General features: G+C 38.9%; 4 protein-coding genes, 1 non-coding gene and 1 pseudogene across 6 annotated transcripts; 2 read left to right on the top strand and 4 right to left on the bottom strand.

Annotated features, from left to right (window-relative positions):
* Positions 1-1,832: 1,832 nt before the first annotated feature.
* Positions 1,833-3,952, bottom strand: LOC101292695 (cyclin-D1-1-like). The gene is made up of 7 exons (XM_004297615.1): positions 3,707-3,952; positions 3,505-3,591; positions 2,790-2,888; positions 2,471-2,672; positions 2,197-2,327; positions 1,979-2,105; positions 1,833-1,933 (listed from the first exon to the last, which is right to left on the bottom strand). The coding sequence occupies exons 1-7, from the start codon at positions 3,950-3,952 to the stop codon at positions 1,833-1,835; spliced, it is 993 nt and encodes a 330-aa protein (XP_004297663.1).
* Positions 3,953-9,175: 5,223 nt separating this feature from the next.
* On the bottom strand, positions 9,176-9,249 carry TRNAV-AAC. Its single transcript has one exon. It is a non-coding gene; the product is annotated as a tRNA-Val (tRNA).
* Positions 9,250-9,433: 184 nt separating this feature from the next.
* Positions 9,434-11,781, top strand: LOC101292993. The gene is made up of 4 exons (XM_004297616.1): positions 9,434-9,884; positions 9,953-10,163; positions 10,619-11,449; positions 11,532-11,781. The coding sequence occupies exons 1-4, from the start codon at positions 9,605-9,607 to the stop codon at positions 11,617-11,619; spliced, it is 1,410 nt and encodes a 469-aa protein (XP_004297664.1). The 5' UTR covers positions 9,434-9,604; the 3' UTR covers positions 11,620-11,781.
* Positions 11,782-12,284: 503 nt separating this feature from the next.
* On the top strand, positions 12,285-19,883 carry LOC101293293 (annotated as a pseudogene). The gene is made up of 9 exons (XR_184551.1): positions 12,285-12,637; positions 12,729-12,929; positions 13,164-13,310; positions 13,388-13,531; positions 13,844-13,951; positions 14,042-14,093; positions 18,137-18,355; positions 18,465-18,632; positions 19,474-19,883. The product of XR_184551.1 is annotated as an uncharacterized LOC101293293 (transcript).
* A 486-nt stretch (positions 19,884-20,369) lies between these two features.
* On the bottom strand, positions 20,370-21,895 carry LOC101293582. Its single transcript, XM_004297617.1, has 3 exons — positions 21,480-21,895; positions 21,304-21,399; positions 20,370-20,779 (listed from the first exon to the last, which is right to left on the bottom strand). Exons 1-3 carry the CDS (start codon positions 21,711-21,713, stop codon positions 20,588-20,590), a joined length of 522 nt encoding a protein of 173 aa, XP_004297665.1. The 5' UTR covers positions 21,714-21,895; the 3' UTR covers positions 20,370-20,587.
* Positions 21,896-22,087: 192 nt separating this feature from the next.
* Positions 22,088-26,040, bottom strand: LOC101307784 (DNA polymerase lambda-like). The gene is made up of 13 exons (XM_004298542.1): positions 25,939-26,040; positions 25,710-25,847; positions 25,305-25,599; positions 25,081-25,211; positions 24,595-24,657; positions 24,145-24,324; positions 23,972-24,025; positions 23,578-23,666; positions 23,289-23,379; positions 22,873-22,953; positions 22,531-22,598; positions 22,373-22,457; positions 22,088-22,278 (listed from the first exon to the last, which is right to left on the bottom strand). Exons 1-13 carry the CDS (start codon positions 26,038-26,040, stop codon positions 22,180-22,182), a joined length of 1,476 nt encoding a protein of 491 aa, XP_004298590.1. The 3' UTR covers positions 22,088-22,179.
* Positions 26,041-26,265: the final 225 nt, after the last annotated feature.

Raw genomic sequence — 26,265 nt, forward strand, 5'->3', positions numbered from 1 at the left:
ATACATGCGCATAAATAGAAAAAATAATAATGAAATGCATGGATACCTTTCTAGAACTCCATAATATAAAGCTTAGCTAGGGAAAATAGACGATAAGATACATATAATATTTCATGCAAAATATATAATGTCGGGGATCAGTGACTAAATGACAGTCTCAGTTGGCCTTTTTTTATTTGTATGGCTTTGATGCTGTAAGTACCTAATCAAAAGCAACTTTCCCAGGCCCTGGCTTTTCCCATCATATCTCAGTACGTACTAGCTGCGCGCACCAACTATAAACCAAAGCCAGAACTACTCAATTTACGATAGCTTTTAAGTATGAAGCTAACCAGGCCAAACCCTATCTAGCGTGATTCACATTTCGCTGCATTATACTCTTGTCTGATATCTGGAGGTGATGTTAGAAACTTAATTAGAACAGAGCCAAATGGCTGGTCGGAATCACGAGAGGCGTTTATTAGGAGGAGTCGCATTCTCACCGAGTCTGAGATCTAGAAGAGTCTGATATATATGGGACCAGACAGTTCTTAATGCAATGGTTCTTGTTGTTCACAGCAGTAAAACAAAGCACCAAGTTACAAATTGTCAATTCTCTCAATCATGTGCTAATGCACAGAGTGAAATGATCGATATATAAACCAATCTTTATAATAATTTTATTGTTTGAAAAGAGGTACCTCAATCTTTTGAGAACATTTTGCGGAGCTCAGAATTCAAAAGAGAGAATTCTTCGACTCATGTTACATGTCTCTATTACTATAAAGCGCATAATAAGAAAGAAAAAGATTATATGTTGCAAATCAGTAGAGAGAGAGACATGATTAATTAATTAAAAAAAAAGAGCTTTAATTCGGAACCAATCTTGATAATATGTTTTATTGATGATGTGAATCAAATACAACACGCTTGAGAAAGGCCCCAAAGACCCCGGTATCACACTAATCAAGAGGAGAAACCTCTTAATTATACTTTTGTTCTTTAACAAATTAAAAAATGAAAAATGAAAAAAAAAAAAAAAATTAGTCTACACGTGTGGCCATGCACCACGCGTGCGACCACCAAGTTCAGTATGGTTAGGGCTCCACCTCATGGCCCATAACGAAAGAAAAATAAAAGAAAGGCAATCTTCCCGCCAAAAATGCACACCTAATCCGCGCAGTGTGTGCCACGTACCCAGAAGCACACAGACCACTACTGATTCAGACCGCCATCGAAGATCTCCGGTCAAAAGTCGCAGAACGAAGCTGTTGTAAATCTCCATGAGAGGTCGTAGCTCAAACTTGAAAGTAGAAGAAACCCTTATAGCTAGGTTGCTTGCTTGCTGCCAACCCTAGCTTTCTCTCTTTTTCGTTTTCATGTCCCACTACGACGCTCCATCCGGATCCTTTCACTTCAATAATCGATGGCCTTTGAAATATTCAATCCCAATCCCACCACTTCTTTCACACTTCATGACTCTCCACTACAGAAGATAGAGTACCCATCTCTCTCCTCTCTCTCTCTCTCTTATTTTTCTTCACCAAAAATATATATAAATCAAAACCAGGGCAAATCCCCCCCTTGGGAATCTGCAAAGCCATTTTTAATCAATGGCAATTTGCCCACCCAAAACTATAAAACTATAAGCTCACCAAACTCTCATACGTACATACATTATACATAGCTATGTATATATATATATATATAATCTACAGAGAAGCTCTCGCTCGATTCGATCAAGTCAATTCAATCCCAAAAACCCTCCGAGAAAAAATATTGAGGTTTTCCTGGACCACCATTTTTCATATTTCTTTTCTCCTTTATTAGTTTACTCCCATATATACCTCCCTTCACTCGGAGCTTCCTTTGTCATCATCTACCCACAAGCACTTGTTTATTTTCCGCTTCTTATAAGACGATGATAATGGTGATGACGAGGAGGACGATGATACTGAGAACGACGAGGATGAGTCAGTAGTTGGAGTAGTAGGAGTACGTGACCTCATCATTCTGGCTCGAACTGTAACTCGAAGCTGTGGTAACACAATAGTAGGCGACTTCATTTTTCGATCATTCTGCAGCACCAGATCTTGCATTAATCGGTAGCAGCCGATTATTTTATCCTGCAAATTCAACGTAGTGATTAAATATCTAGTCAGAGTTCACAAGACCTGTACTTATTGTCATAAAGTTTATGATATTATCTGCGCTTACTTTGCTCAGTCCATCACACCATGATTCAGCAAGCTCCGGATTTTCTAGGGACAGATTCGGGATTTCATTGGCCGCAGAAAGTATTGCTGCAGCAGCAATGCAGGATGGCCAGTATTCAAGAAAGCTAGCCTCTGTAGTTGACCATTGACAAACCAGATTAAAGCTATAGATCTTAATTCAGTCTGGTATTTGTACGTACACTACTTCATTATATAGACAAATGTGTCTGCATCACTGCATGTATATATATATATATACGTACGTAAGTACGTACCTTGGATATTCGATAAAATGATTTCTGTAGCCCGTTGAATGAGAAAGCCAACGAAGGTTCCAGTTGAGTCGAGCTTGAACGCAAAGAAAGCGATGAAGCAGAATGGTGTCACAGATCGTAGCCTCCAATCCAATACACTTAGCACTAGAAGCTCCATTCTGCGAATTGTTCTGGGTTCGAAAATAAACTTCGCACCTTCAACCTATACAACATATATATAATTCATCAGAAAACGTCTATACTATGCATCGAATTACCAGAGTAACGTATGCACACGAATTACATAAGTCCTGATAAGAAAAGATAAAGATTCACACACCTGCAGATCCAACAACGAAGGAACGAGAGGTTCCTCCATCTTTGCAGCTAACGACAAGCATGCAACACTTAAAAGTTGCATTGGCCACCCATTTGCTTGCTGAAACATTAAACAAATTAAGCGTGTACATATAATTAGCTACTACTATTAGTCTAATCTATCATCATTATACGTTAATACATGTTGGAGCTTAAGAACTAAGATGATCCATATGGTTCCTTGATCATACGATTAGCACTAGGAAACAATGCTGCAAGCACATCCACGTGAAATGCACGTGCATGACAAAGACACAAAATGATAATGATAAAGGCGTGGAATAATTAGTACGTAATATCATCGTACATTTAATTTTAGATTCTATAGTGAATAAGCACAATTAGCAAAGTGATAATAGTGTTGGGAGCTGAAAGCACACGAGCTTTATAGTAAAACAGTTAAACAGTACGTACATCTAATCATCTATACTTTTTTTTTTTAGAAAAAAAAAAATAGTTTTTGAACCCAATCTAACCGGGAGACTCAGCTCCACGCCCGGCTAATCATCTATACCTTGATTTGTACAGTTTACCTACTTTCAGGGATTCATGTACCATACATTGAATACTACAATCTACTTTTTGCCCATAATTTCTCATACGTTTTGAAAAGTCCAAAGAAAAGAAAACATAAAGACAGAATCAAATTTAAACGTTGACGGATAGATTGATTTTACCGGCAACCGGCGGGAACATAAGAACCGATCCAAGTAGTTGACGGATAGATACGCCGTTAGTGGATGAAATCCATAGTAGGTTTGGACCTGTACATGAACACAAGTATCAATCATAAGCGAGCATAACAGATCTGAAATCGAGCAATATATGAAAAGTTGAAATCGATTTGGAAATCGAAGTGTGGTGTGATGATGATTATACCTTGAGAATCCATGCAACGGAATCGGTTCTAGCGGAGATGTCGAGGGAGTGAGACTGAAATCTAGCCAGGTAATCAACCCCGGGGACGAACTTGCGTTCGTCTTCGATGAATCCGGCGATGGATTCCTCGCTACACGCCGGAGATTCTATGTCGGACGAGCATTCCGGCGACTCTCCGGACAGGATTTCGGAGGAGTCCTCGCCGCAGAGTAGGTCGGATAAGCAGTCTGAGCATGAAAGTGACATGATCGCAGTCGTTGTCGTCTCCGATTCTCCTTCATTCTGTCTCCATTGGAAGCATGATCGGAGAAGCCGCCGGAATGCTTGCGTTTGTGTGTGTGGATATATATATATATATAGTAATATAGAGCTCGATGAGAGAGTGTGGTTGAGTAGAGTTGTGAGATTTTGATTTGGCGATTCTATCAGCTTGGTCTGGATATAAATATGAGGTGCTGTATTTATTTAATTTTGATTAAAAATTAAAAAATTTGATGGAGGTGAAAAATTCGGAGGCTGAAAAAAGGATAAAAGTGAGGGGTTTCAGTTTCTGCCCGGGAAAACATATGAGTTTCCCGTTTTGGTTGGAAATATTACGTGATGGCTTCTGGAGTTTAATCACGTCACTCCCGCGTGATTGCTACTGACAGCGTGCTGCCACGTGACCCGGAGGGATAGGTGCTGATATTTAATTTTTTAAGGGAATGTTAGGTTTATGGTGAAAATAATACATACACGCAAGTTTTGTGTATTATAGTACAAACAATTTACGGTGAAAAACTGAAAATTCATGGTCTCTAATATTGTGATTTGTTGTGTTTAACCTATTATTTGAAAAAAGGAAATTAAAGGGTATGTTAGGTTTATGATGAAAATCATATAGACACGCAAGTTTTGTGTGTTATATATAGTACAAACAATTTGCGGTGAACTGAAAATTCATGGTCTCCGACATTATGATTTGTTGTGTTTATCCTATTATTTGGAAAAGGATTTAGAGTTGATTTTCAAAGAATTGAAAATAAGATACTAGAAACTCTAAAGTCGAAAGTACCTACTTATGTACTTTTATACGAGTCTTTAGTTATACTATTTAGCTCGCTATCATCTGTGTCATTGTCTTTAGCAGCTCAGAGCATTAAGATTAGTAACTCCAAGCTTTGTCTGATTAAGAATACCATAACGCATGGAATCATGAAATGTGTTGATAACAATGGAACGTACGTACGTGCATCCCATCCGTCAAAAGATTTGTACATTATACAAAAGCGCCCAAATGTACTTGGTAACTTTTGGACTAGCATCAAGCATGGGCACGACATATTGAAATGTTAACCTTTTGGGTTTTGTTTGTTCTCCGTTTTCAATTTAAAAGGAAAACGATGGGGAAAGTAACCATCTCACCATGTCTCAGTTGACATGATTTTAGCTTTGAAGTTTTGAACTTGATCTTTAAAGTTGCGCATTTGAGAATGGGCATAATTAAAGTTGGTAGCCCGTAGCCATTCTCTGAATGACATGACATATAATTACATATATGATGTGTGTAATTTATTTCAAACAATTAGTGGTGAATCATTCATTTTCTTATCATGTTGAATTGCTGATGTTGACAAACTCCAAATCTATGCAGTGGTGTGTGGTAACTCGTCGAGTTAATACGAGAATTGGAACTCAAAGCAAATGCTCATTTACAGTGACAACGTATATTTGTGCGGCCTCCCATGCATAAATTAATAGTTTAACATAAAATATATCACAATTGAAACAATAGTAATATCAATCGCGTTACGTGTAGGTGATCATTGCCCTAATTATAAGACCTCAACCATAATCTTTTATATTAAGGTATCTATTAATAAGGGAATGAGGAACTCCTAGCTTGATGAATGATAGAGAAACACTTTTCAAGCATCCACGGGGGCTGATGAAACTAATTACAGGACATAAATTGCATAGAGTTGTCGGAGCACTCTTGTAGATCCGTTCCTCTACATATAATGAGAAGTTTGACTTCTTCACATCCAACATATAGTGGTAGCTTGGACATTAATGGATTCATATGACATATATAGTTGAGTCTTGACTAGCACAGATAACTGGTATGTGCTTCTGTCATGAAATTTCCACATCAAACAGGGCATTGGGAGGGAGACAATGGCACCTAAAAGTTGCTTCTGATTGGTACATGTTGTGTGGAGGGGATCCAAGGTGATGAGGTAGCTACTACTACTACTTGCTTGCTAGGCTGCTTCAATTATGAGAGACTGTGATGATGATGGTGATGATAATTCTCCATCTACCTATTCTATTTATCTTTCATCTATAAGCAGAGACAGATAATAAAAGGACCTTAAAGATCCAAATGCATCTAGAAAAGAAGAAGGAGAGAGCTTAACTGATGAAAGCAAGAGCTTGCAATAATAGCAATGTTAAGACAAAAGAAAATTTGTTTTATGTCTGATAAGATAGACTTTGCCGTTTCACTACACTCTATTATTCACTTGCCCTGCTAATATATATTGTTAACTTGTGGACTAGTACTGCATGTGTGGAATGTTAGGTGGTGATGAACTTTTGAAGTGTTTTCATTGCACTACTGCAAGTCTGCATCAGCATGCCTTCATATATATGCAGGTGAAATAATACATAGATCTGTATTTCATTTTAAGATGCAGATACATATATGTCTAGGGTTTGAAATATATGCAAAAATTATATTACAGTACTGATATATTCACAGTATTTATTGATATACATATATACATCTATATATATATATATAAATATCAGATGATATATTCTCACAATTGAGTATTGATACACCTGTCGCATTCATCTAGTAAGAGTGGTATAATTTCACATGAAGTGTTGAAACTCCCATTTCCCATGGGCCAACAGCACTCAGAAGCCAGCCAGCTGCTCCTAAAATTTCAAATTATATATCAGTTCAACACAGGTAGTTTCTTATCCAACCAAAAATAATTGAAGTCTTTCTTTATCATTCATTTTCAATTTCACTGTATTCTTCTTTCTCAAACAACATGTCAGAAGACTATTCTGGGTTCTGGGTTTTATTATGACATGGCATGAGCTTGTCTGTGTGTTATTTAAGATCACAGATTCGACTAGCACCATTGCCAAAGATAGATCAAATCTATAGAGATGTGATTTTGAGATGGGAGCGTTGTTTAATTTTCTCTTGCCCCGCGCCCATTTCCCATGTTGGTCAAAGTCATATATCGCAGATGGCCTAGCTGTCTCTGTTCTCATCTGTGCCCCCCCCCCAAATCACATTGATCACAGTCACACAGAGAGTTTGTTAAAATGTGGGTACATCGATCATTTTCCCTTTCGGGTTTCCAGGGCTCCATTTTATTTCAGCTCCCCTAAGTATTGGCGGTGAAGTTAATACTTAATACCATCTTGAGTTTGGAGTCTTTGTAATTCTGGTATCAGTTCCTATCTAAGGACTTTGCTTTAGGTTCCAGGCTATGAAAAACTCAACCTTTCATGACCCGTGTCTTAAACCCTTTTTTTTGAATTTTGATTTTGGTGGTCAAGTTAGGGTTGAGAGAAATCTATGGGCATTTGTATTCCAATGCTCTTTGAATCTTGGTTTTGAATAGTAGGTCGATCGTGCAGTGGGGGGAATAATGTTGTTGTTTATATACTATAGAAGTGCACTGGTCATGATTTTGGGGAATTGATCAATCGGTAAATGATTCGACAGTGACAAACATCATTTGTTCGCTTTCTATCTACCAACTCGAGCAGTGAGAGCGAGTGATTTCGTCTTGATTAGTATACAAGAGTCTTGTATCGAGTAAACAATAATCAGTATATTAGTGTTGTGCTCCAGAAAATGGAGTATACTGTCACTAAAACTTGAATTACTGGAGCCTGGAATTGACAAAACATATATACATAGACAAGGATAATGAAACAAGAGTTGCATTTTTGGTCCCGCAATTGACAAACCGGTTTGTCCTCAGTTACAACTCTTCTCTTGTTTCCTGGTATTCAATTAAACAACTAAATGTGCTGTACTTAAGGGATGCTTAACTTAATTAGCTTGAATATTGGATAAAGAGGAGAAAAACGTGATCTAACAAATAAATTAGAACCGAACCTCTGTCACTCATCTTTCAGCCCCCAAAAAAAAAAAACAACAAAAAAAAACAAAACTCAAAACAAAGAAGACAGAAGAACTTGAACTCAAGCTAAAACAACATTATAGATTATAATTAAAGTAGTATATGTAGCTACTGCCAAGTACCAATGTGGGTATTTAGTATCTGGTAATGTCAATCATTTCAATTCATGAATGTACATGAACATGTAGTTATCAGATGTGGAACTGACAATGTCAATCAAGTGATTATTAGAGTGATCGATGGAAAGAAATCACTCACCTAATGCCAACATGTTTGGAATTGGAACAATGCCCTAGAGGCCCAGACTCTCTTGGCTTTCACCCTGCTGCCAAAGGAGTGCTGGCTCCTGTTGTTCCTAGAATTCATTTTTTATTTTTAATTTTTTTTGGGTTCCATTTCATCAGCTCCATGTCATGTCTGGCCCTTTTCTATTCACGAGTCAATGCTGATGTTGCTCGTAATAGCTCCATTTGCAGATAGGTCGACTCATGTGTTCTGATATAATTTTTTTTTTTTGGGTAGAGAGGTATCTACCATAGGTAGGAGAAAACATGATATGTATCTAGTATCTACCATACCTTGGTCACTGCATGTCCAAATAGGAAAATAAACCAAAAGAGGCAACAAAAATAAGGTTTGTGTATAGAACATTTGAACTCTTCAAAAACCTTATTCAACTTGAATACATTTAGTTTTAATTTTTTCAGAAATCTGTAAACTATCATTTTTTTTCGTGATTTCTGATATGAACACATAATTTTAATTACGCACACTAAAGGGTAAAATTTTATTCAAAAAAGGGGTAAAATTAGGGTCTCATTAGGACCGATCTAAGGACGGAGAAAAAAGATAAATCATCCCATTCTAAATGCATCAAAGACAATATCATCAACTAGGTAAATTGCTTGAACAATCTCTGTTGATCAAAATAGTTCCGTATTTGATTAAAAGAAAGTTTCATCAATAAACTAATTGCAAGTACATGAAAATGTTAAAAATCTGGCTCTCCTTAAAAGTTATGCAAACTGATAGTGTGTGAGTGACAAATTGGCTAATTTAGCTCATGATCGTTCTTCTTATTCCTCCATTTGGTTTCACTCCTACTCTCTTACGGTGTCCCCAGCGTTCCAAAGACTACATTACATCAACAAAAACAGAAACATCACCTAAGGTACATAAAGCCCATTGACACATCAAGAAAACTGGATGGGGCCTCAACTGTCAATGATGTTGGGTCCAAAAGATCCCCAAGCCCAATACAAAAAGATGAGGGAAAAAAAGATAAGCAAGAGCATAACTAAAAAAAATGAATTGGCTTCGCCCGGGTTCGAACCGGAGACCTTCAGTGTGTTAGACTGACGTGATAACCAACTACACCACGAAACCAAGATGTCATTGTTTCCTCAGTTTTAATATTAGACAAATAATCATACATGGATTATATACTCCAAGTCTGTGACGAAAGCTCAGTAGAGCACAGAAAGACTGAGCGGCGAAGATGATAAGCACCGCAAGGCTTCCACCTTCCTCTTCCTCCTCCTCCTCTCTCTTCACCACTCCTTCTCTCTCATTCTCCTTCAAAACCCAACTAGGCTTCCCCATTTCCAAACCCACTCTCTTCCTCTCCCGCGTCCACCTCACGCGCCTCCTCCGCTCCCCCGTCGTCCGCGCCCAGAAGAGCCCCAAGTTCGGACTTCAGTCCGTGCGGAAGAAGCGTAAAGGCGGCAACAAGCTCCTGGAAATGGACGACTCCGACTCCGACGGCGATGACGTCATGGACGGTGGAGATGAGGAGCTGGAATTGGGACTCGACGGCGAGGATGAAGACGACGAAGGTCTCCTGGTGCCGTTCGGGGAGATGAAGAAGTGGCTGGAGAAGAAGCCACGTGGATTCGGGGACGGCAAAGTGTACGACACGCCGATTGAGGACAAATTGCTTGAAGAACTACAGGCTGAAGCTGAGACTGCTACTAAGGTTCAAAACGACGCCGTAAAAGCGAATGTTAAGCCTAAGAAGAAAGGTGTGTGTGTTTTCGGAGTCGAATTTCGGATTAGTTTAATTTTGGTTTAATTTTGGTGCATTTTGCAGGTGATGAGGTGGTTGTGCCGGCGGGGTTTCGGGTGAGGGTGACGAACCTGCCGAAGAAGAAGAATGTGCACCGGGATTTGAGTGCGGCGTTTAAGACGGTTCCGGGTTTGCTGAGCATAAACCCGGCTGTGAGTGGGAACAAGAAGACTAAGGACCCCATTTGCAAGGGGTTTGGTTTTGTGCATTTCAAAACTGAGAAGGATGCAGCTAGGTATGTGTGTGTAGGGTTTATGATTAGGTGTGTTTTCAATGTTTACGTAGTGTTGTATGTAGATGAAAATTTGGAGGGAGATTTTGAATTGTTGAAAGAAAACTAAGGATGAATGCACATGATAAGAAGACTGTGACTGGGAGCTTAAATGACATTTGATAATGAAATGATTTAAATAGGAAGGGCTTAGGGTTTAGGGTTTATATGGAAGAGAGCTACTGACAAATTGGTGGATGGGATTGGTGTGAAATGCGGATGATAGGGCGGTCTTTAGTATCATGTGTTGGGGTTAGATGGGTCTAAGTTTTGCAGTGTATCATTCATTCATTCATTCTATTCAATTTTTGATATTGCATCTCATTATTACTAGCAGTTGAAAATTTTATTACTTTGCAGAGTTGTATATCATGTGTGGTGATATTCTATTATCTGAAATGATATGCCTGTATTGGCAGGTTTGTGGAAACATTTTCTTCTCAGAGTATTACATTTGGGAAAGTTCAGAAGCAAATAAAATGCGAGGTGGTAACTTCAGCGGATTCTGATGTGGAACAACCAAAATCTGCTCCTCAACCAGCTGGTCCACAACTAAATGCTCTTAAACCCGTAACTGTTAACTATACTGTCCGTGGTCCTAAACCGACAACAGACCCTGCTCCTAAAACCTCAACCAATAACTCTACTGATTCCCAACTGGCCGTTTCTGCATCTGGAGGGCAAAAAGCGGATTCTGACTTGGATGATTCTTCCCTGGACACGCTGGAAGAGATTGTATCTGCTGAATATGACGGCTCTGATGTTGAAATCCTTGAACCAGAACTTGAAGATTTCATGGAGAATCTTAAAAATTCAGGGCACTATCTTGATGCTCAACTGTCAGCTGCACTTGGAGACCAGGAGGTGGATTCTGACATGGATGATGTTACCCTGGACACATTGGATGAGACTGTATCTGATGATGAATATGATGGCCCTGATGTTGTGATCCTTGGACCAGAACCGGAAGAATTCAAGGAGACTCTGCCAACTTCCACTGTGTCGAACCTAAATGGTGGAGACAATGATAGCATAGAGTTAACAACAGAATCCAAGCCTTTAGCAGATTCGTCTTCCTCAAAGCAGTTAGTTGTTAAGAGTAAAGAAGAGAAGGTTCCTCGCAAAAAGCAAGCTGTGAAAGTGAAAGTAGAAGGGGCTCCTAAGAAGAAGTTAACTGTGAAAGAAAAGGCACCAAAGGCACCAAAAGCACCAAAAGTTCCAAAGTTGGTCATCCCTGGGTCTTCCAAGAGGTAATTTGTTGCATTTTGCCGAATTTCCATAGTTAATTTGTGAATGACAGGAATAACATACTGATGTTGTATCATTTTGCAGGTTAAAGGTGAAGGAGAAGGCTGTGCTTAGTGATGTGTTCTCAAAATACGGGTTAAACCCTGCTTTGGCTTCAAATGAAGATAGTTAGGCAGTACTGGTCGAGGCCATTGTAATCTTTTTGTGTTCTCAAATTATGGGTTAAACCCTGCATTGGCTTCGAATGAAGAATAGTTAGGCAGTACCGGTCTAGGCCATTGTAATCTTTTTGAGTGTCTCCAATATGGGTTGGATCCTGCTTTGGCTTCAAAGGAAGATAGTTAGGCAGTAACGAGGCCACTGTACATCGTTTGTGAACCGGAAACAATTAGCATGAATATGAAGAGTACTGTGAAACGCAACGAGCAAATGGGATGAATGAATATTGCTATTCTTCCCCTCTTCTAGTCTAGTCTAGTTCATTATTTCTCTAATATCTCACCATTTGCGTGTCTTTAGGTCTCACAACATAACATGTCAGATTAGTTGTAGTGCGGATATGTTTTTAGTTTCGACTGAGATCATACAGTTTTTTCAAAGGCTTTCTAGGCCCAGAGATTGGTGCCGAGAAACATTGTCAGAATGCTTCCTCTTTCTAGTCACCGAGAATTGATTAGGATTTAACTCCAATTAACGTCAACGGATTTCTAACACTTACGTTTTTACCAACTCGCCCACTTGTGGACTTGGGCCCAAATTGTATCCATTGTTGTTTTAACCCGCCCATGACCCGAACATAAACCCAATCTCTTCTCTGGTTCTGGTTCCTCAGTCCTCACCTGGACTATCCATTCCCAGCGCTGTGTGTGATGAACTTCTCGTCACACGTTTCGTACACAACCCCCATTTTCCGGACGACGGGTCGTTTCTACGCCACCATCTCTTCTCCTCCTTCTCCGTGGTTAACAAAACCGAGCCTTTCAGCTGGAATCAAGTCAGTTAAAGCTGAATCAGCGCTGACCAGAGTCAATCTCCAGCTCCGAAGTAATGGCAGCAAAACGACGTCGTGTTGCTCTCGGACGCACGCAATGGAAGCGGAAAAAGAAGAAGCCTTCTATTTAGTTCGGAAAGGAGATATTGTCGGCGTGTATAGGAGTTTCGGTGATTGTCAGAAGCAGATTGGTTCCTCGGTGAGTTTGCAATTTTTTACTTTTTTACTGTGTTGGATTAAAAGCGTTAATGTTAATGAGAGATTAACTTTGGTTAATTTGATGATAATAGATATGCGATCCTCCTGTTAGTGTGTACAAAGGATACTGCTTGCCAAAGGAAACCGAAGAACATCTTGTGGCTTTTGGACTTAGCAATGCCCTTTACACAATCAGAGCTCAAGATTTGAAGCCGGATCATTTCGGCAAGCTTATGCTGTGCCCTTTTCATGTAAGAGGGTTTACTTGTTATAATGTGCGTGAATTTGGACATGTATTGCGGTTTTCATTTGGGAAAATATGATTTATTTTTATGTCTCATTTTAGGAGCCAGCACCTACAGAATGTGAAGAATTTGTCGCGGATACATCTGTATATATCTCTGATGAAGTGCCTGGATCGGAAAATGTGGTGAGTTTAGAGTCATGCTATCTAGGAAGCGAAGGACGTAATGCTTAAGATTGGAGTTACGTTACTTGTTGTAATGCTTTGCAACTGTGTTGTATAGAACAAACTGGAACAGAAATGGAAAATGATTGATGTGGCCGTGTTATATTTGTAGGGGTTTTGTACTCTCGAGTTTGATGGCGCGTCAAAAGGAAACCCTGGACTGGCTGGTGCTGGAGCTGTGCTGCGAGCTGATGATGGAAGTTTGGTATGCATTTTACTTTTGGGGGGTTTGTATAGTTTTAGAAGCTGAAAGAAAACTCTCTTACCTTGCTTTTTCTGTAGATCGGTAAAGTTCATGAAGGTCTGGGTATCAAGACCAATAATGTTGCTGAGTACCGAGCTCTGATATTGGGGTTAAAATATGCGTTGAAGAAAGGTTTTACTAAGATTCGAGTCCAAGGTGATTCCAAACTCGTTTGTATGCAGGTTTGTTAACGTTCATTTAGCTAAACTTGGTTTATGTTTTCTTAGGTTTCTCTTGAGTTCTTGATTTTGTAGTACTTTTGCTGGTTTAAAATGGTTATCAACTCCCGCATCTTCTGCTGCACTTTCTGTCAATGATGTATTATTCATTGAATCATCAAGGGAAATATGCTCCGATGTTTATTCCATTTGGGTTGTTTGGCTTCAACTATTGATGTCTGGATGCTTCACCAGTTTAGGCTGTTTAGTATTTAGCATTCCCATTCGTTTTTCATTGTACAACTGTTGATGTCGATGTTGACGTTACTGGAACAGGTTCAAGGTTTATGGAAGGTCAAAAACCAGAATATGTCTGACTTGTGTGAAGAGGTGAAGGAACTGAAAGAAAAATTTGTCTCCTTTGAGATCAGTCATGTTCTGAGGGTGCGCAAAGTTGAATCTGTTTTCTCTTCTGTTGATACTTCCTTTCATTTGCCCTATAGCATTCTGACTTTTTTGTGTTTATCGCCAAAGGATAAGAATTCAGAGGCAGATGCTCAAGCAAACTTGGCAGTTCGTCTTAGTGGTGAGGCTTTTAAATGAGTTTGCATTCCTACAGATTTTGGATTCATCATGTGCTCATTAAGCTGATCCACCATGGTCCATGGGACTGACTTGTTTTCTATGCAGAGGATGAAGTCTATGAAGTAGTTTAAATGCTGAGTCTACTGCTGGTTATGTTCAGTTAGTCTCAAATTAAGAACTAGTACAATTTTCACATACTTCTTCGACCATTTTGCCTGAAAAAGGATGCTTCCGCAGGTGGTTGCAGGATATGACCCTGATCAACACCGGGGCTTAGCACTTCCAGCCGAATGTGGCAACAAGAAGTGCAACTTGCTGGTCTGCTGTTATCTAATTGATGGACATGATTTCAGCTGCGAAACCAACAGTCATCCAACAGTCATCTGTCACTAACTTAGAGGAGCTGTGGAGGGGCGGCACTAGGCTCAACTCGTGATACCAAGGAAGATTCAGTTTGACAAACATGGGATTTAGCAGGCATCAGCCTAAGGAAGAAGGAAATACACTATACTGTAAAACTTGCCTCAGCAGAAATATACAGTAGTACCATACACTACACAGGGCCATAAGAAATTATTAGAAATCTGATGCCATACCACCATTGTACTTGTGTATATACTGAATGTCATAGAGCATATACATTCTTATACATAGATTAGAAGTTGCAGTGTTATTGTTGTTGTGATTCTTTGTGATTCATATACATTTGTGATTCCATATAGCCTATATTCCTTCTTCTTGTTGATATTGCCTATATTCTACTGAATTCAATGCTGATGTTCATTTCCTATTGAAACTCATAAATGTTTACAATGGACTGTCAACATGCCTACTGAAATTATGTGTATTGATTCAGGATTAGTCAAATATACCACAGATAAGTTGGGGTGGCTGAGGTGCTTAACTTATTTTTGCTTGTTATTCCAATATCTAAAACACTACAAACTGGCATATGATATTGCTGTCAATCTTAGCCGGTTTGATTCTTCTGGAGCACTTCTATAGATAGAGATGGCTAAATGTATTAATCTCTGTCTATACTAAATGTATACTATTCTACCGAAGTTCCAAATAATCTGAAGACTGAGGAATGTTGCAATGGTAGGAGATGGATTTCAGGCACATATTAACTAAAGAAGTAAATTTCAGTAAGGCCAATATATAGATGAAATGAATTCCATCTCTTACAATTGTAACTTGATTGTTGGCTCATCAAAGTCATTATCCTCTGGTTGTTCTATGTTACAATTCATGCTGTAATAATAACTGTAATTGTCCAGCTTTAAACGAGAAGAAATGAAAATTCAAGCGTGGGAGAATAATCAGAAAGCAAAATCAGAAGCAGAGATGCGGAAAGTCGAGGTACTTTATTCAACGAGCTTCCTTCAGTGACCTGTTAGTGAACTCAAATTTCTAATCGATGGAGTCTCTTGGTTTATTGAAACTGACAGTCGTATTTTCCAGGTAGAAATTGAAAGGATAAGGGGACGGGCACACAGTAAGCTAATGAATAAAGTAGCAGCTGCAAGGCATAAGGCTCAAGAAAAGCGAGCAGCGGCCGAGGCCAAGAAAAACCAGCAAGCTGCAAAAACGGAGCAACAAGCAGAGCAGAGCACATTCAGTAAGATGTCCAGCCTTCATGTAGAAACCTAAAAACTCTGATTTAGAGCCAGTCAATTCCTTTGTTCATCACAACGACACAAGAGTATTAGGGTTTAAGTGTTTAACAGCATAGTAATGTACCTGTATCTATCTATCTAGTAATCTAGTATCTACCTAATGGTTTTTGAATTCCAACGCATGAGTCAAGATAGCATGACATGAAAGGACCAACCAAACACCAATTCCCTCTTTCCTAAAGTAATAAAACCTATGTTTCCTAGTTTAACATATGTTACAGGCTTTCTTTCCTAGCTTGAATAGGTTTTCTATTCTATTTTTTATTTACTTTGTCTGAATGGGAATTGTAGTCTTAATAGCATAAATACCTACCAATACCTACCAAGATTTGCAAAAAAAAAGAAGAGAGAGACAGAGAGAGAGATGTATATGCCGATCTACCTACAGTTTAACGACGCTGAGTCTGACGGTGGTAGCCCTTCGACCGGCCCTCGGTATCGGTGGTATGTGATCGAGGAGAGAGCTGATCAAGAAACAGCCGCAGATGATGAGTTGGGGGAGGAACACTGGATCCGTAAAAGTGTAAAAGATAGAGTCAGAGATCTGCGTCTTCCCCAATTCAATTATGATATCCAAAATGCCTATTTCGCCGTCTCCAATTCCCGTTTATTCTTCATCGGTGGCCGTACCGGGAGGGATCATTGTATCGTGGAAGACAATGGAATTCTCCACATTGACTTGCAGCAGCAACGGAGCGACCTCTCTTGGAAGAGATGCGATAAATGGGGTGAATCTATCAGGTTTGTGAATGGGGCGGTTGTTTCCGACGACGGCAATTCGATTTATGCGATGGCTGATAGGGTGCTCCAGTTCAATTGCCGCAATGTCGAAGAAGGACATTTTCTTCCCGCTTTGCCTAGTCATGTTTGGCCAAGTTTCTTGCTTGCTTCTTCTTGGTCCAACCTGCTTCTGTATAAGCCTCCGTACAGCAACAACCTCGGTTTTTTGGGCAACTTTAGTATGGACACTTATGATTGCCGCATGTGCAACCATCCAAGCTCGAACTTGAAGCCGTGGCTGTTCCGCGGGACCCTGCTGGTGAGAGATTTTCTGATATGCTTTGCAGATTTCCATCCCATGGCGAACACTAGGGACGACTATCGTCCTGCATTGTATGTCTATAATATTGTTCTTGGTGAATGGCTCTCTAAACCAGTAGAGGGACTCCTAAACGATGGCATCATCTTTCCCTCCTTGGATACTGAACAGCCTATCGTTAACGCATTCCTAATACAAGTGCAGAGAGATGTACTGAAATTTGCTCTTGTTTGGTCCATCGATGTGGAGAGCGACGAGGACGACGTCGTCAGTGACCAGACTGAAGTTCATTGGTCCAAATTCATAATCCGCATCCCTGACGAAGAAGGAGAAGACGAAGACATTAATACTCATACTCTCCACGCTGAATGCTTGTCTTCTGGAGCCTTTTATGGTGGCAATACCCTCTTGATCAATTGCAACGCTGGATGATAGGATTGTAAACACATGAATTCCCCCCATCACTTTGTCAATTCTTATATTTGCTCATTCAAAATTTGATAAATTAAATTAAATTTGATAAATGATGAACATTGTGCTAATCAAATTTTAGATGTTTTCAATTTGGCCAAAACACAATTGTAATGTTTTTGCCCCGTCAAAATATACTCAACAACACCATTGTATAAACTATAGTGGCACGTCTAAGGGTGGTCTTTGTTGCAACTTAGAGGAGCGCTGTGGAGCGGCGGCGCTACTGGACTCAAATAACTCATGATACCGACAAAAAATTCAGTCTGACAAACATGGGATTCGCAGGCATCAGCCTAAGGAAGAAGGAAATACACTACGGAAGATTTGCCTCGGTAGAAATATAATATTATTTACTAGTTACTACACAGGCTATAAAACGTTGATTAGAAATTTGATGCTCAACCAACATTGTACTTACTAACGGTTTATATTCTGAATGTCATAGAGCATATACAATGTGATTAGTAAGACTTTTCTAATACATGTGTATAACATTTAAGTCGTGAGCCGTTTGATCGTCTTGAATTTTAAATTGTTAAACGATCAGACAGCTCACGGCTTAACATATGTCATACAAATATGTATAGCAGCCAAGCCTTGATTCTTCTACCATCAATACGTACATTAGAATTTGCAGTCTTGAAATAGGACTTTAAAAAAAAAAAAAAAAAAAATACCAAACTCACGAGGAATACTTGGAAACCACGAAAGGCATGGTTAAAAATTCATTTCCTGAGTGCAATATAAACCCTTCGAAAAATTCTAAACCCCTTTCCTAAAATGAGCTGACCCAAAATCCAGCCAAACCCAAAATGACGGTGGCGAGGTTGATCAGATTGCTCCCAAAACGAGCTCCAATTTGGTCTTCTTTTTCATCACCAAAGCGTCTATTTTCCTCCTCTGACGTCGTTTCGAGCACCGCCGCCGACCTCGCCGGCGTCGGCGACGACGACGATGAAGACGCGCCCCTCTACTCTACCCCATCTGCTGCATCCTCGGCGGTTCTGCAGCCCACTCTGCTTCAGCCACGTGTGGTGGTGTACGATGGTGTCTGCCATCTCTGCCATGGAGGTTTGGGTTTTTTCAAAGTTTGGGTTTTTCGTTTCTGGGTGTTGGTTTTGGTTAGATTTCTGATGTGGGTTTAGGGTTTTAGGTCTAAAGTTGGTTGCTTTTTGAACAGGGGTGAAGTGGGTGATCAAAGCAGACAAGCACAGGAAGATCAAGTTCTGCTGTCTTCAGTCTGAGACAGCTGAGCCTTATTTGAGACTGTGTGGGCTTGATCGGGAGGATGTTCTTCGTCGGTTCTTGTTTGTTGAAGGCCCTGGTTCGTATCACCAGGGCTCCACTGGTTAGAATCTGTCACTGTTCTTTGATTATGTAGCTGTTGTGATTTGGATGTTACTGCTACTTTGCAATTGTGTTGGTAATGCTTGGTTATTTAGTGAAGTGATAGAACTAAAATCGTTAGTTTTGAAAATGTTGACCTTGGCAAACAAGGTTTCTTTTGAGATATCATGCATTTGTTCTTTGACAGTATTCATCAGGGAAGGGTTGAAGCTATTTTTGCTTTGGAAATTGGAGTAGTATGTTTCAGGTGGGAAGTAAAGAATGTTTGGGTTTATTTGTTTGGTGCGGAAAGTTTATAGATTGTGAATTAGAGTGATCTGGACTGCATAGGCTTAGATATCCTGCTCTTCTGTTATTTTTTCCCAGATGTTTGGTATGTTTTTCGGTTTAAGATGAATAACCACAATCTATTCTTATTCGGGACCTAGCTATAACACTTCTAATAAAAGTGGAATAACTTAATAGAATGTCCCTAGGTGAACTTTGACCGTAATTATAAGAATGCAAAGGTTAACTCCAGGATATCCATATGGTTTCTGAAGGTTAATATTTTCCTTAGGAATCTATTTAAGATTCTAGGGATTACACTTCTGTTCTAGCAATTTTAAAGTGGGATTCATTATGTGTTGATTCAGAAGCATTCTTTGCTGTCATCTTTTTGTTCAAGCTTTAAACATCTTTCTGTATGACACACTATGGAGATCTATGCAGACTTCTATGCATACAAATGCATGAATGTATCTGTGTCAAAATCCAGTGCTTTCAACTGTAGCCTTCCTGTCAATATTCATCTCTTAAGCTTTTGAAATGGAATATGAACTTTATGCATTATGATTCTGCAGCTGCGCTGAAAGTATTGTCATACTTGCCTCTCCCTTACTCTGCTTTAAGCGCACTCTTGGTAATCCCAACTCCTCTCAGAGAGATTGTCTATGATCATGTTGCCAAACGGCGGTATGACTGGTTTGGCAAGTCTGAAGATTGCTTGGTTTTGAAGGAGAAAGAGTTGCTCGAGCGTTTCATTGATAGGGAAGAGTTGGTGAGTCGAGGTGGATCAGATTTCTCAGAGTTTTAAATTAGCTGCATTCGTGCACATTTTGCTTATAGATTGATGTAAGGAAATGAAAGTACAACATTACTAACGTTTAATCAAGGGCTCTATCTCACTCACCTAGAGCAAAGAGCTTGACATAACTAGCACAATGTGATCCAATATTTTTTGCTATGTACAGATTGCTGATATATAGGGGTCATTCAAATTCTAATGTAGCAGCTCCTCAATATGTTTCTGATTGTACTTTGCTCATTCTTAAATTTACATATTTTTCCAACCCAATGTCAATATGGGAAATTAAAACATCAGTTCTTCAGATGAAGAGTATGCTCAACCCAAATCTTTTTCTACTGAAGTTGTAGGCCTGTATCAACCATTAAAGTGCACTTTGAGAAATAAGCGTATGCGGCAATATTGCAAAGGGCACCTACAAAGTGCCCTATCAGAACATTGCCAATCAAACCTTCTTTGACAGTAGCTATCCAAATTGAAATAGTTCCTCCTCATCGGAAGAAATATGACCTTCCGATGAATGCAATTGATTAAGCAAATATGTAATAAAGTTTAGGCCTTCGGCGTCATGAGAGACTTCTTTTCTTAATTTTTGTCCCCAGCATCAGTACCATCAACAAGCAGAACAAGCAATATGCTTGGACCAAACAAAAACCAGAAGATGATACGCATAAGGTCTAAACTCTTACGAACAGATTTTGATTAATGCCTAACAATAGATACTCTCATAAATCTTACAACAGACAACACACCTCCACCACAGTATTACAACAAAAAGCAATGATTTTTTTTTTTTTATTCTTCTTCAACAGTTTGACAAGCATAATAGGCATCCAAACCGCTTGATCAACTCTATAACCTACAGATGAACTAGCAAACCAGGTTTCATGTCAGTTGTCATCACCAGTCCATTCCTTCCAGTCCTTGTCAACATGATTCTGTGCCCATTTGATGGCAGCACGCGCAGCTTGCGGCCCTCCAGGTAATCCTTGCTCGTTTAAAGTATCAGCCATATCAATGAAGGGAACTACCAAGAGCGTTCCAGGACCACCATACTCGGTGTGCATGAAAGTACCAAATATCTGTTGGCAAAAACATGATGCGGAAAACAATTTAATGCCAACATACAGATAACAACCAAAAATGGAAATAAGAAATTTGAAAGTAGAGGAAGTAATCCAAAGCCCCCTACACAAAGAACAACAATTGATAGCACAGGCACCTAATGACAGTACTTCAGTAGTTCAGTGCATAATCACTTCTGAGGATCTAATTTATTCCAAAAATAGGCAAATATATCATTGATCTCCATAAATCATGGGAACACCAACTAAAACCAACAAAATTGTGTTTGTATGACCACTAGAACTAAAGTTAGTTCAATGCTCAAAGTTTTTGTTCCAAGTATGTGCACAGTGTTAATCATGTTTTGTATATAATCTATTGACCTAAACAGATAGAACATCTAAGGGGAAATTCAAATAGTCCTAACTCCTGAACCATTTCCTCACTCTCATTCACCACTTAGCTAACCTCAATTGCTTAAATTGAACTACTCTTTCATACAAAATGCGGCCAACAATTAATTACAAGAGCATTAAACTACCTCAGTGCAGATCCCTACAACCTCTTCAACAGAGTCTTCATATAAATCTTTCTTGGAAAGCTTATTCAGGAGATGGGTCCTGAACTTCTCTGTCTCCTGAACCCAAAATACAACAACTCAATAAAGATTGATTCTTTCTGAAAAATCAAAACTGGGTGTGTTAAAAAGAGACTTACAGCATCAGCAAACCCAGGAATTGGGTCCGGGAATCTGTACTCGGCTGCTGCTCTGCATATCTGTCTCGTTGAAGAAAGTGACCTAATGCTAAACCTCTGTGACAAGCTAGATGAAACTTTAACAGTTGGAAATGAAGAGTAAGAAGAAGAAAAAGGAGAAGCATAGAAGGGAGAGGTTTGGTGAAGCTTTGGAGGAGTTGCAGATACAAGGGGAGTTGCACTAGTCCAACGCATCTCTCTCTTATCTAAAACCTCTTGGGGTTTTGGGATTTTATACCAGATGATAACCCCAGAGTGTGTTGATATTACAATTTCACCCCACAAGTCCTTTTTTCTTTTTATCTTTACTTCGGTCACAGGGCATTGAAATCACCAATTCACAAGTGCTCATTTCCATTTGTCTACATCATTCATTTTCATAAGTATCCATTAATCTGTTACCACATCAATCTGTTACCAGATATAAGAGAGATCCAAAATGTTCTAAAACAAGAGTTGGAATTAGATAGTGTGAACAAGAGTAACCCAGAGGAGTATACATGTTATCTCCAAAAATAATCAGGGAAGCCATAAAGTTGCATAATTTACAAGCTTTCATTGTCAACATGACCCTCTGTTTCTCTCTGTACAACAGTAATCAGCATTTCACTAAGGAGACTGAGTTTGTTAAGCTCTTGCTAATATAAGCCATTCGCCCATCTCACAGATTTCTATCTTGTGGTTCAAGCCAAGGAAAGCCGAGAAACTCAAACACCTCCTTTTCTGTGTCAAATTTCAAGCTTTCGCTGCCTCTCATTCCCTGCAACAGAGTGAGCAGTACAAGCCAACGGTAGGTGAACTATGAAACAGGTAGATAGTGTAGGGAAAAGGAACCAAAACAAAACAGTCATTACCCGTTGACCGAGAGAACCCCGTGTTGCTGGAAATAGACCATCATCATCAAGTAGGAATCCTTTAGATTCAGCTAGAACTCTCAACCTGCATTTAGATTGTCAGAAATTTGCGGGAAGTTAATTTAACATGATGATTTTACTCAAGAGAGCAAACGAACCTCCTATTCAATACATCATTGCCTGTCCAATGTATTAGTGCAAATACATATATTTCCCGTGGGTAGACCTAACAAAACATAGACATTAAAGCATATCAGGAAACAATATACATATATGCACTAAATATATGTAGGGTTTGTGATTATCTTGAAACAATAACATAAAGTAGGCCATGACACCGTCCCAAAAGGTAATGCAAATCCATAGTGGCTACGGATAAATACCACACAGCAACACAATAGTACGAATATATGAATGCTGCTGTCATGAAACAAAATTTTGAAACAATCCTCCTGCTAACTTTATTTTGGTAGTTAAAGAGGGTAGATATCAAGAAAAACCTTGATATCTATGCGGTGGCGTAGCTCTCGTCCAGGATATGTGCAAAGCCCAAAATATGTGTCGACACCAGATTCAGTACCCTGTTCATGTCATTATATAAAGATGTTAATGTGCTCAATGTTGTCGATACCATAGCATGAAAAACAAAGATCATATTCAGAGAAATTTAAACAACTTCATTGACTATACATCCAGATTTAAGATATATGATGTTTAAACAACTTTGTACGACTACTTTCAGCATCAAATCTTACTCGACACAACCAAATGCTTCGTAACATTAATTCCCCTCAAGCAATAGGAGAAAACCTGAATTCTATTCATGACACCCCACATATAACACTGACACTGTGACACATGCAAACTGCATGATTCTTCAAAAACAAATGACGAAACAACCAGGGCATCATATTACCTCCTCACTGTGTAAACTGAAAACCAGATCCTCCCTTAGAAACTTCATATCCTTTAAATGCTTTACATACTTGGGTAAAAAGCCTTTATGACTGCGAACAAAAGACCCAAGTGAGTCGGACGTAGACAGGTAAATAGAAAACAAGACAACTATAGTAGTGTCAAATAGTAATATCTGATGCAATGATGAAAGAAAACATGGGTAACCAAAGCAATTGCAAGCTATCAAGAAAATATCTCAATGTATTTGGCCTGTACTTCAAACTGCAAAGGAAAGGTAGATTGCACACCTGTTTCCATCAGGATGTGTAATTATAATGTCCAGATCCCCACAAGAAGCTTTCCCACGTCTATATGATCCTCCACATACAATGTCCACCTGTAGGCATATCTCAGAATGAGAATACAAAGCAGCATGCTGGAATAAAGTCTATGCTGTGATTTTTCATAACAAATGCTTTTTGGAGGATGAATCAATTAATCTGACATTTATCCAAATTCTTCCCTATGGCACTATTTTATTTTTTTTTTTTTTNTTTTTTTCTTAGTCATGATTAAAACTCTTATCTGAATAAGGAACCAGAGGCACAAGTTCATTTTAGCTCTATTTTACTAGTTATGTTCATTACCCTAATATTCTGTTTTACATCATATAGCAGTTATTTCAAGTACTATCATGCTCACCCCAGGCAAAACATCTTCTCCAGCTTTCTGTAATAGATGTTCCATCTCCTGAGCCTATTCAATAAAAATTAAAATTAAAATTAAAATTAAATAAACACAAGCACCAATTTCTGGTAGGTAAACATGAAGCTATACTAGAGCAAAGAATACAAATTAGCATAGAAATTCATTGCCTCATTGCGTGGAATTCTCTGGTTGATATCATCAAAATATTTTAAACCTAACTTCTGTGAACTTGATAATGATTCTTCATTCTTCAGATCATCTAATGTGCGGTGTCCTTTCTCATACAATTTTTGTGCAGTAGCTGGGCCAATTCCCCAAACTTCCCCAAATAAGCTGATAGTTCGTACCTGCAATAAACAGAAGCAGAAATCAGAACCGTCAAACTAAGAATATATGAAGCTATATATAGCTAATCTAGGTGCATTGGCCATTCAACATATAGTGATAAAGTAATGATTGTATCTTCTTGCCATTTACACAGAATCAAAATGTTAAACTGTTGAGTAAACTCCATTGAAGTTTGCACTAAGGAAGATGAAACAGATACGGATTTCAAATCACAGCTGGAATATTGAAATTAGTAGAAATTATTGTCAAACTGAGAACAACCCGAACACCTTTTCATCAGTTTCGAAGTGCTCCAACTTGGATAGCTTCCCTTTAGTCACTATTTCCTGAATCTGCCACACCAATCAAAAGAATCTATCATCAAATGGAAAAAATTAGGAAGGACCACTAATGAGGTTCCATTAACATAGAGGATTATGCACTTCTATGAAGAGAAAGCTGAAAATGAATAAATAATCTATACAGTAGACTGATTTCGGATTACAGCTTAACGTAATCAAGAACGTTTCCCACTTTGACCATCCTTTGGGGATGGAAGCAAGTACCATACTAAGTTTCAAATAACTGATTAAAAGTATGAATTCTATCACACGACTCTCGTGGCTTGATAATGTACATTTGGTAACACATACTTCATATAAAACAGATTAACGCATCAAAACTAAGATAATACATTTTTTTTATAGATTACAATCGCATATCAGAACGGAATGCACCAAACACAAATAAAAACTGAGGCACGTACGCCCACTTACATGGTCTTGCATTGACTTTCCAATGTTAGGTAAGCCTTTAACTTGTTCCTGATTTTGTATCTTGAACGGCAACCTCTCTATAACCGGTATGGCCTTGTAATAGCTAAAAGATCTCCGGTCATCGCCCAAAGCTTTAATATCAACACATGAAACAACCACTAAGCATCAGAACTCATAAAACCCAATATGCAACATTTTGACTACATAAACTGATAGAATCTCACCTCTATAAATATTGACAAGCTTTCCAAATATCTGAGTTATGTTACTGTTCAAATCAGGTGGGCTGTAGGGTGAGGATAACTGCAATGGTGTGACCTGGTCTTCATTTAGAGCTTTGGGGGTTTTAGCACTTGGAGTGTGAGGTGAGCTCTCAGGAGAGAGTTTAGTCTTTTTGGGATTTGGGGTTTCATTTTCAGTGGAAGACTTTTCTGCTTCCAATTTCACAAGGTACAATTCTTCAGGTACCTTTTCACCTTTAATCAAGCTATCCTCTAACCACTGATACTGTACAACTCTCTGCCATCAAAACCCATTAAAGTTTAAAACTTTGAAGATTAAACTCACGTCCCATATCATAATTAACTCAAAGATTCCATCTTTAAATAAAAAAGAATAGTATAACTCACCCCTTTAAACAAACCCAATCGCTCACTGCCAACTTCTTGTAAGAGAGCTTCTGGGTTCATAGCCAATATGTGGGTGACGTTTTTGGTTACTCGCAATTCTATAGTGGCTCCCATTTGGACCAGTTTGTTCTTCCATATCTGAAAACCTTAGAGGCCAATAGTTAGATACAATTCTATATGAAGGAGATAAAAACACGGAGGTGGGTGTGAAAGGTGTTGAGTTTCGGACCTGTAATCGACGGTACATGACTCCATTGTGAACTAAGAAGAAGACCATGCCGGCGAACATTCCGTTTGGATCGCGCGGTGGATTTTGGTTTCTTGGCGCCATTAATTTTTGGCTTGTGTTTCTGGGTCTTTGGGTGCTTGTAAATCCAAGATAGAAACTTTTTATGGTTTTATTTTTCACATTCACAGTGCGGAGGTGTGTAATTAATTTATTGATATACATATGAAGACAATTCCATCATTGTTCTTGTAAAAAGTCCGAGTCTTTTACCTTGTTAAAACCAATATGAGAATTTACTATTGCTTAAAAATAGCATATGAGTTTCAA

The sequence above is a fragment of the Fragaria vesca genome, linkage group LG4, assembly GCF_000184155.1.
Source record: "Fragaria vesca subsp. vesca linkage group LG4, FraVesHawaii_1.0, whole genome shotgun sequence".
Classification (NCBI taxonomy): Eukaryota; Viridiplantae; Streptophyta; class Magnoliopsida; order Rosales; family Rosaceae; genus Fragaria; species Fragaria vesca.

Coding starts and splice junctions, on each gene's coding strand:
- LOC101293582 (XM_004297617.1), bottom strand. CDS start 21,713: ATGCGTTGGACTAGTGCAACTCCCCTTGTATCTGCAACTCCTCCAAAG. Junction 21,400..21,479: donor TTCCTGGGTTTGCTGATGCT/GTAAGTCTCTTT, acceptor TTTTGGGTTCAG/GAGACAGAGAAGTTCAGGAC. Junction 20,780..21,303: donor TTGTAGGGATCTGCACTGAG/GTAGTTTAATGC, acceptor TTTTGCCAACAG/ATATTTGGTACTTTCATGCA.
- LOC101292993 (XM_004297616.1), top strand. CDS start 9,605: ATGGACGACTCCGACTCCGACGGCGATGACGTCATGGACGGTGGAGAT. Junction 10,164..10,618: donor ACTGAGAAGGATGCAGCTAG/GTATGTGTGTGT, acceptor CTGTATTGGCAG/GTTTGTGGAAACATTTTCTT. Junction 11,450..11,531: donor ATCCCTGGGTCTTCCAAGAG/GTAATTTGTTGC, acceptor ATCATTTTGCAG/GTTAAAGGTGAAGGAGAAGG.
- LOC101292695 (XM_004297615.1), bottom strand. CDS start 3,952: ATGTCACTTTCATGCTCAGACTGCTTATCCGACCTACTCTGCGGCGAG. Junction 2,673..2,789: donor CTTCGTTGTTGGATCTGCAG/GTGTGTGAATCT, acceptor TATGTTGTATAG/GTTGAAGGTGCGAAGTTTAT. Junction 1,934..1,978: donor AGCCAGAATGATGAGGTCAC/GTACTCCTACTA, acceptor CGTCGTTCTCAG/TATCATCGTCCTCCTCGTCA.
- LOC101307784 (XM_004298542.1), bottom strand. CDS start 26,040: ATGGCGCCAAGAAACCAAAATCCACCGCGCGATCCAAACGGAATGTTC. Junction 23,667..23,971: donor GAGAAGATGTTTTGCCTGGG/GTGAGCATGATA, acceptor ATATGCCTACAG/GTGGACATTGTATGTGGAGG. Junction 22,458..22,530: donor AATGATGTATTGAATAGGAG/GTTCGTTTGCTC, acceptor ATCTAAATGCAG/GTTGAGAGTTCTAGCTGAAT.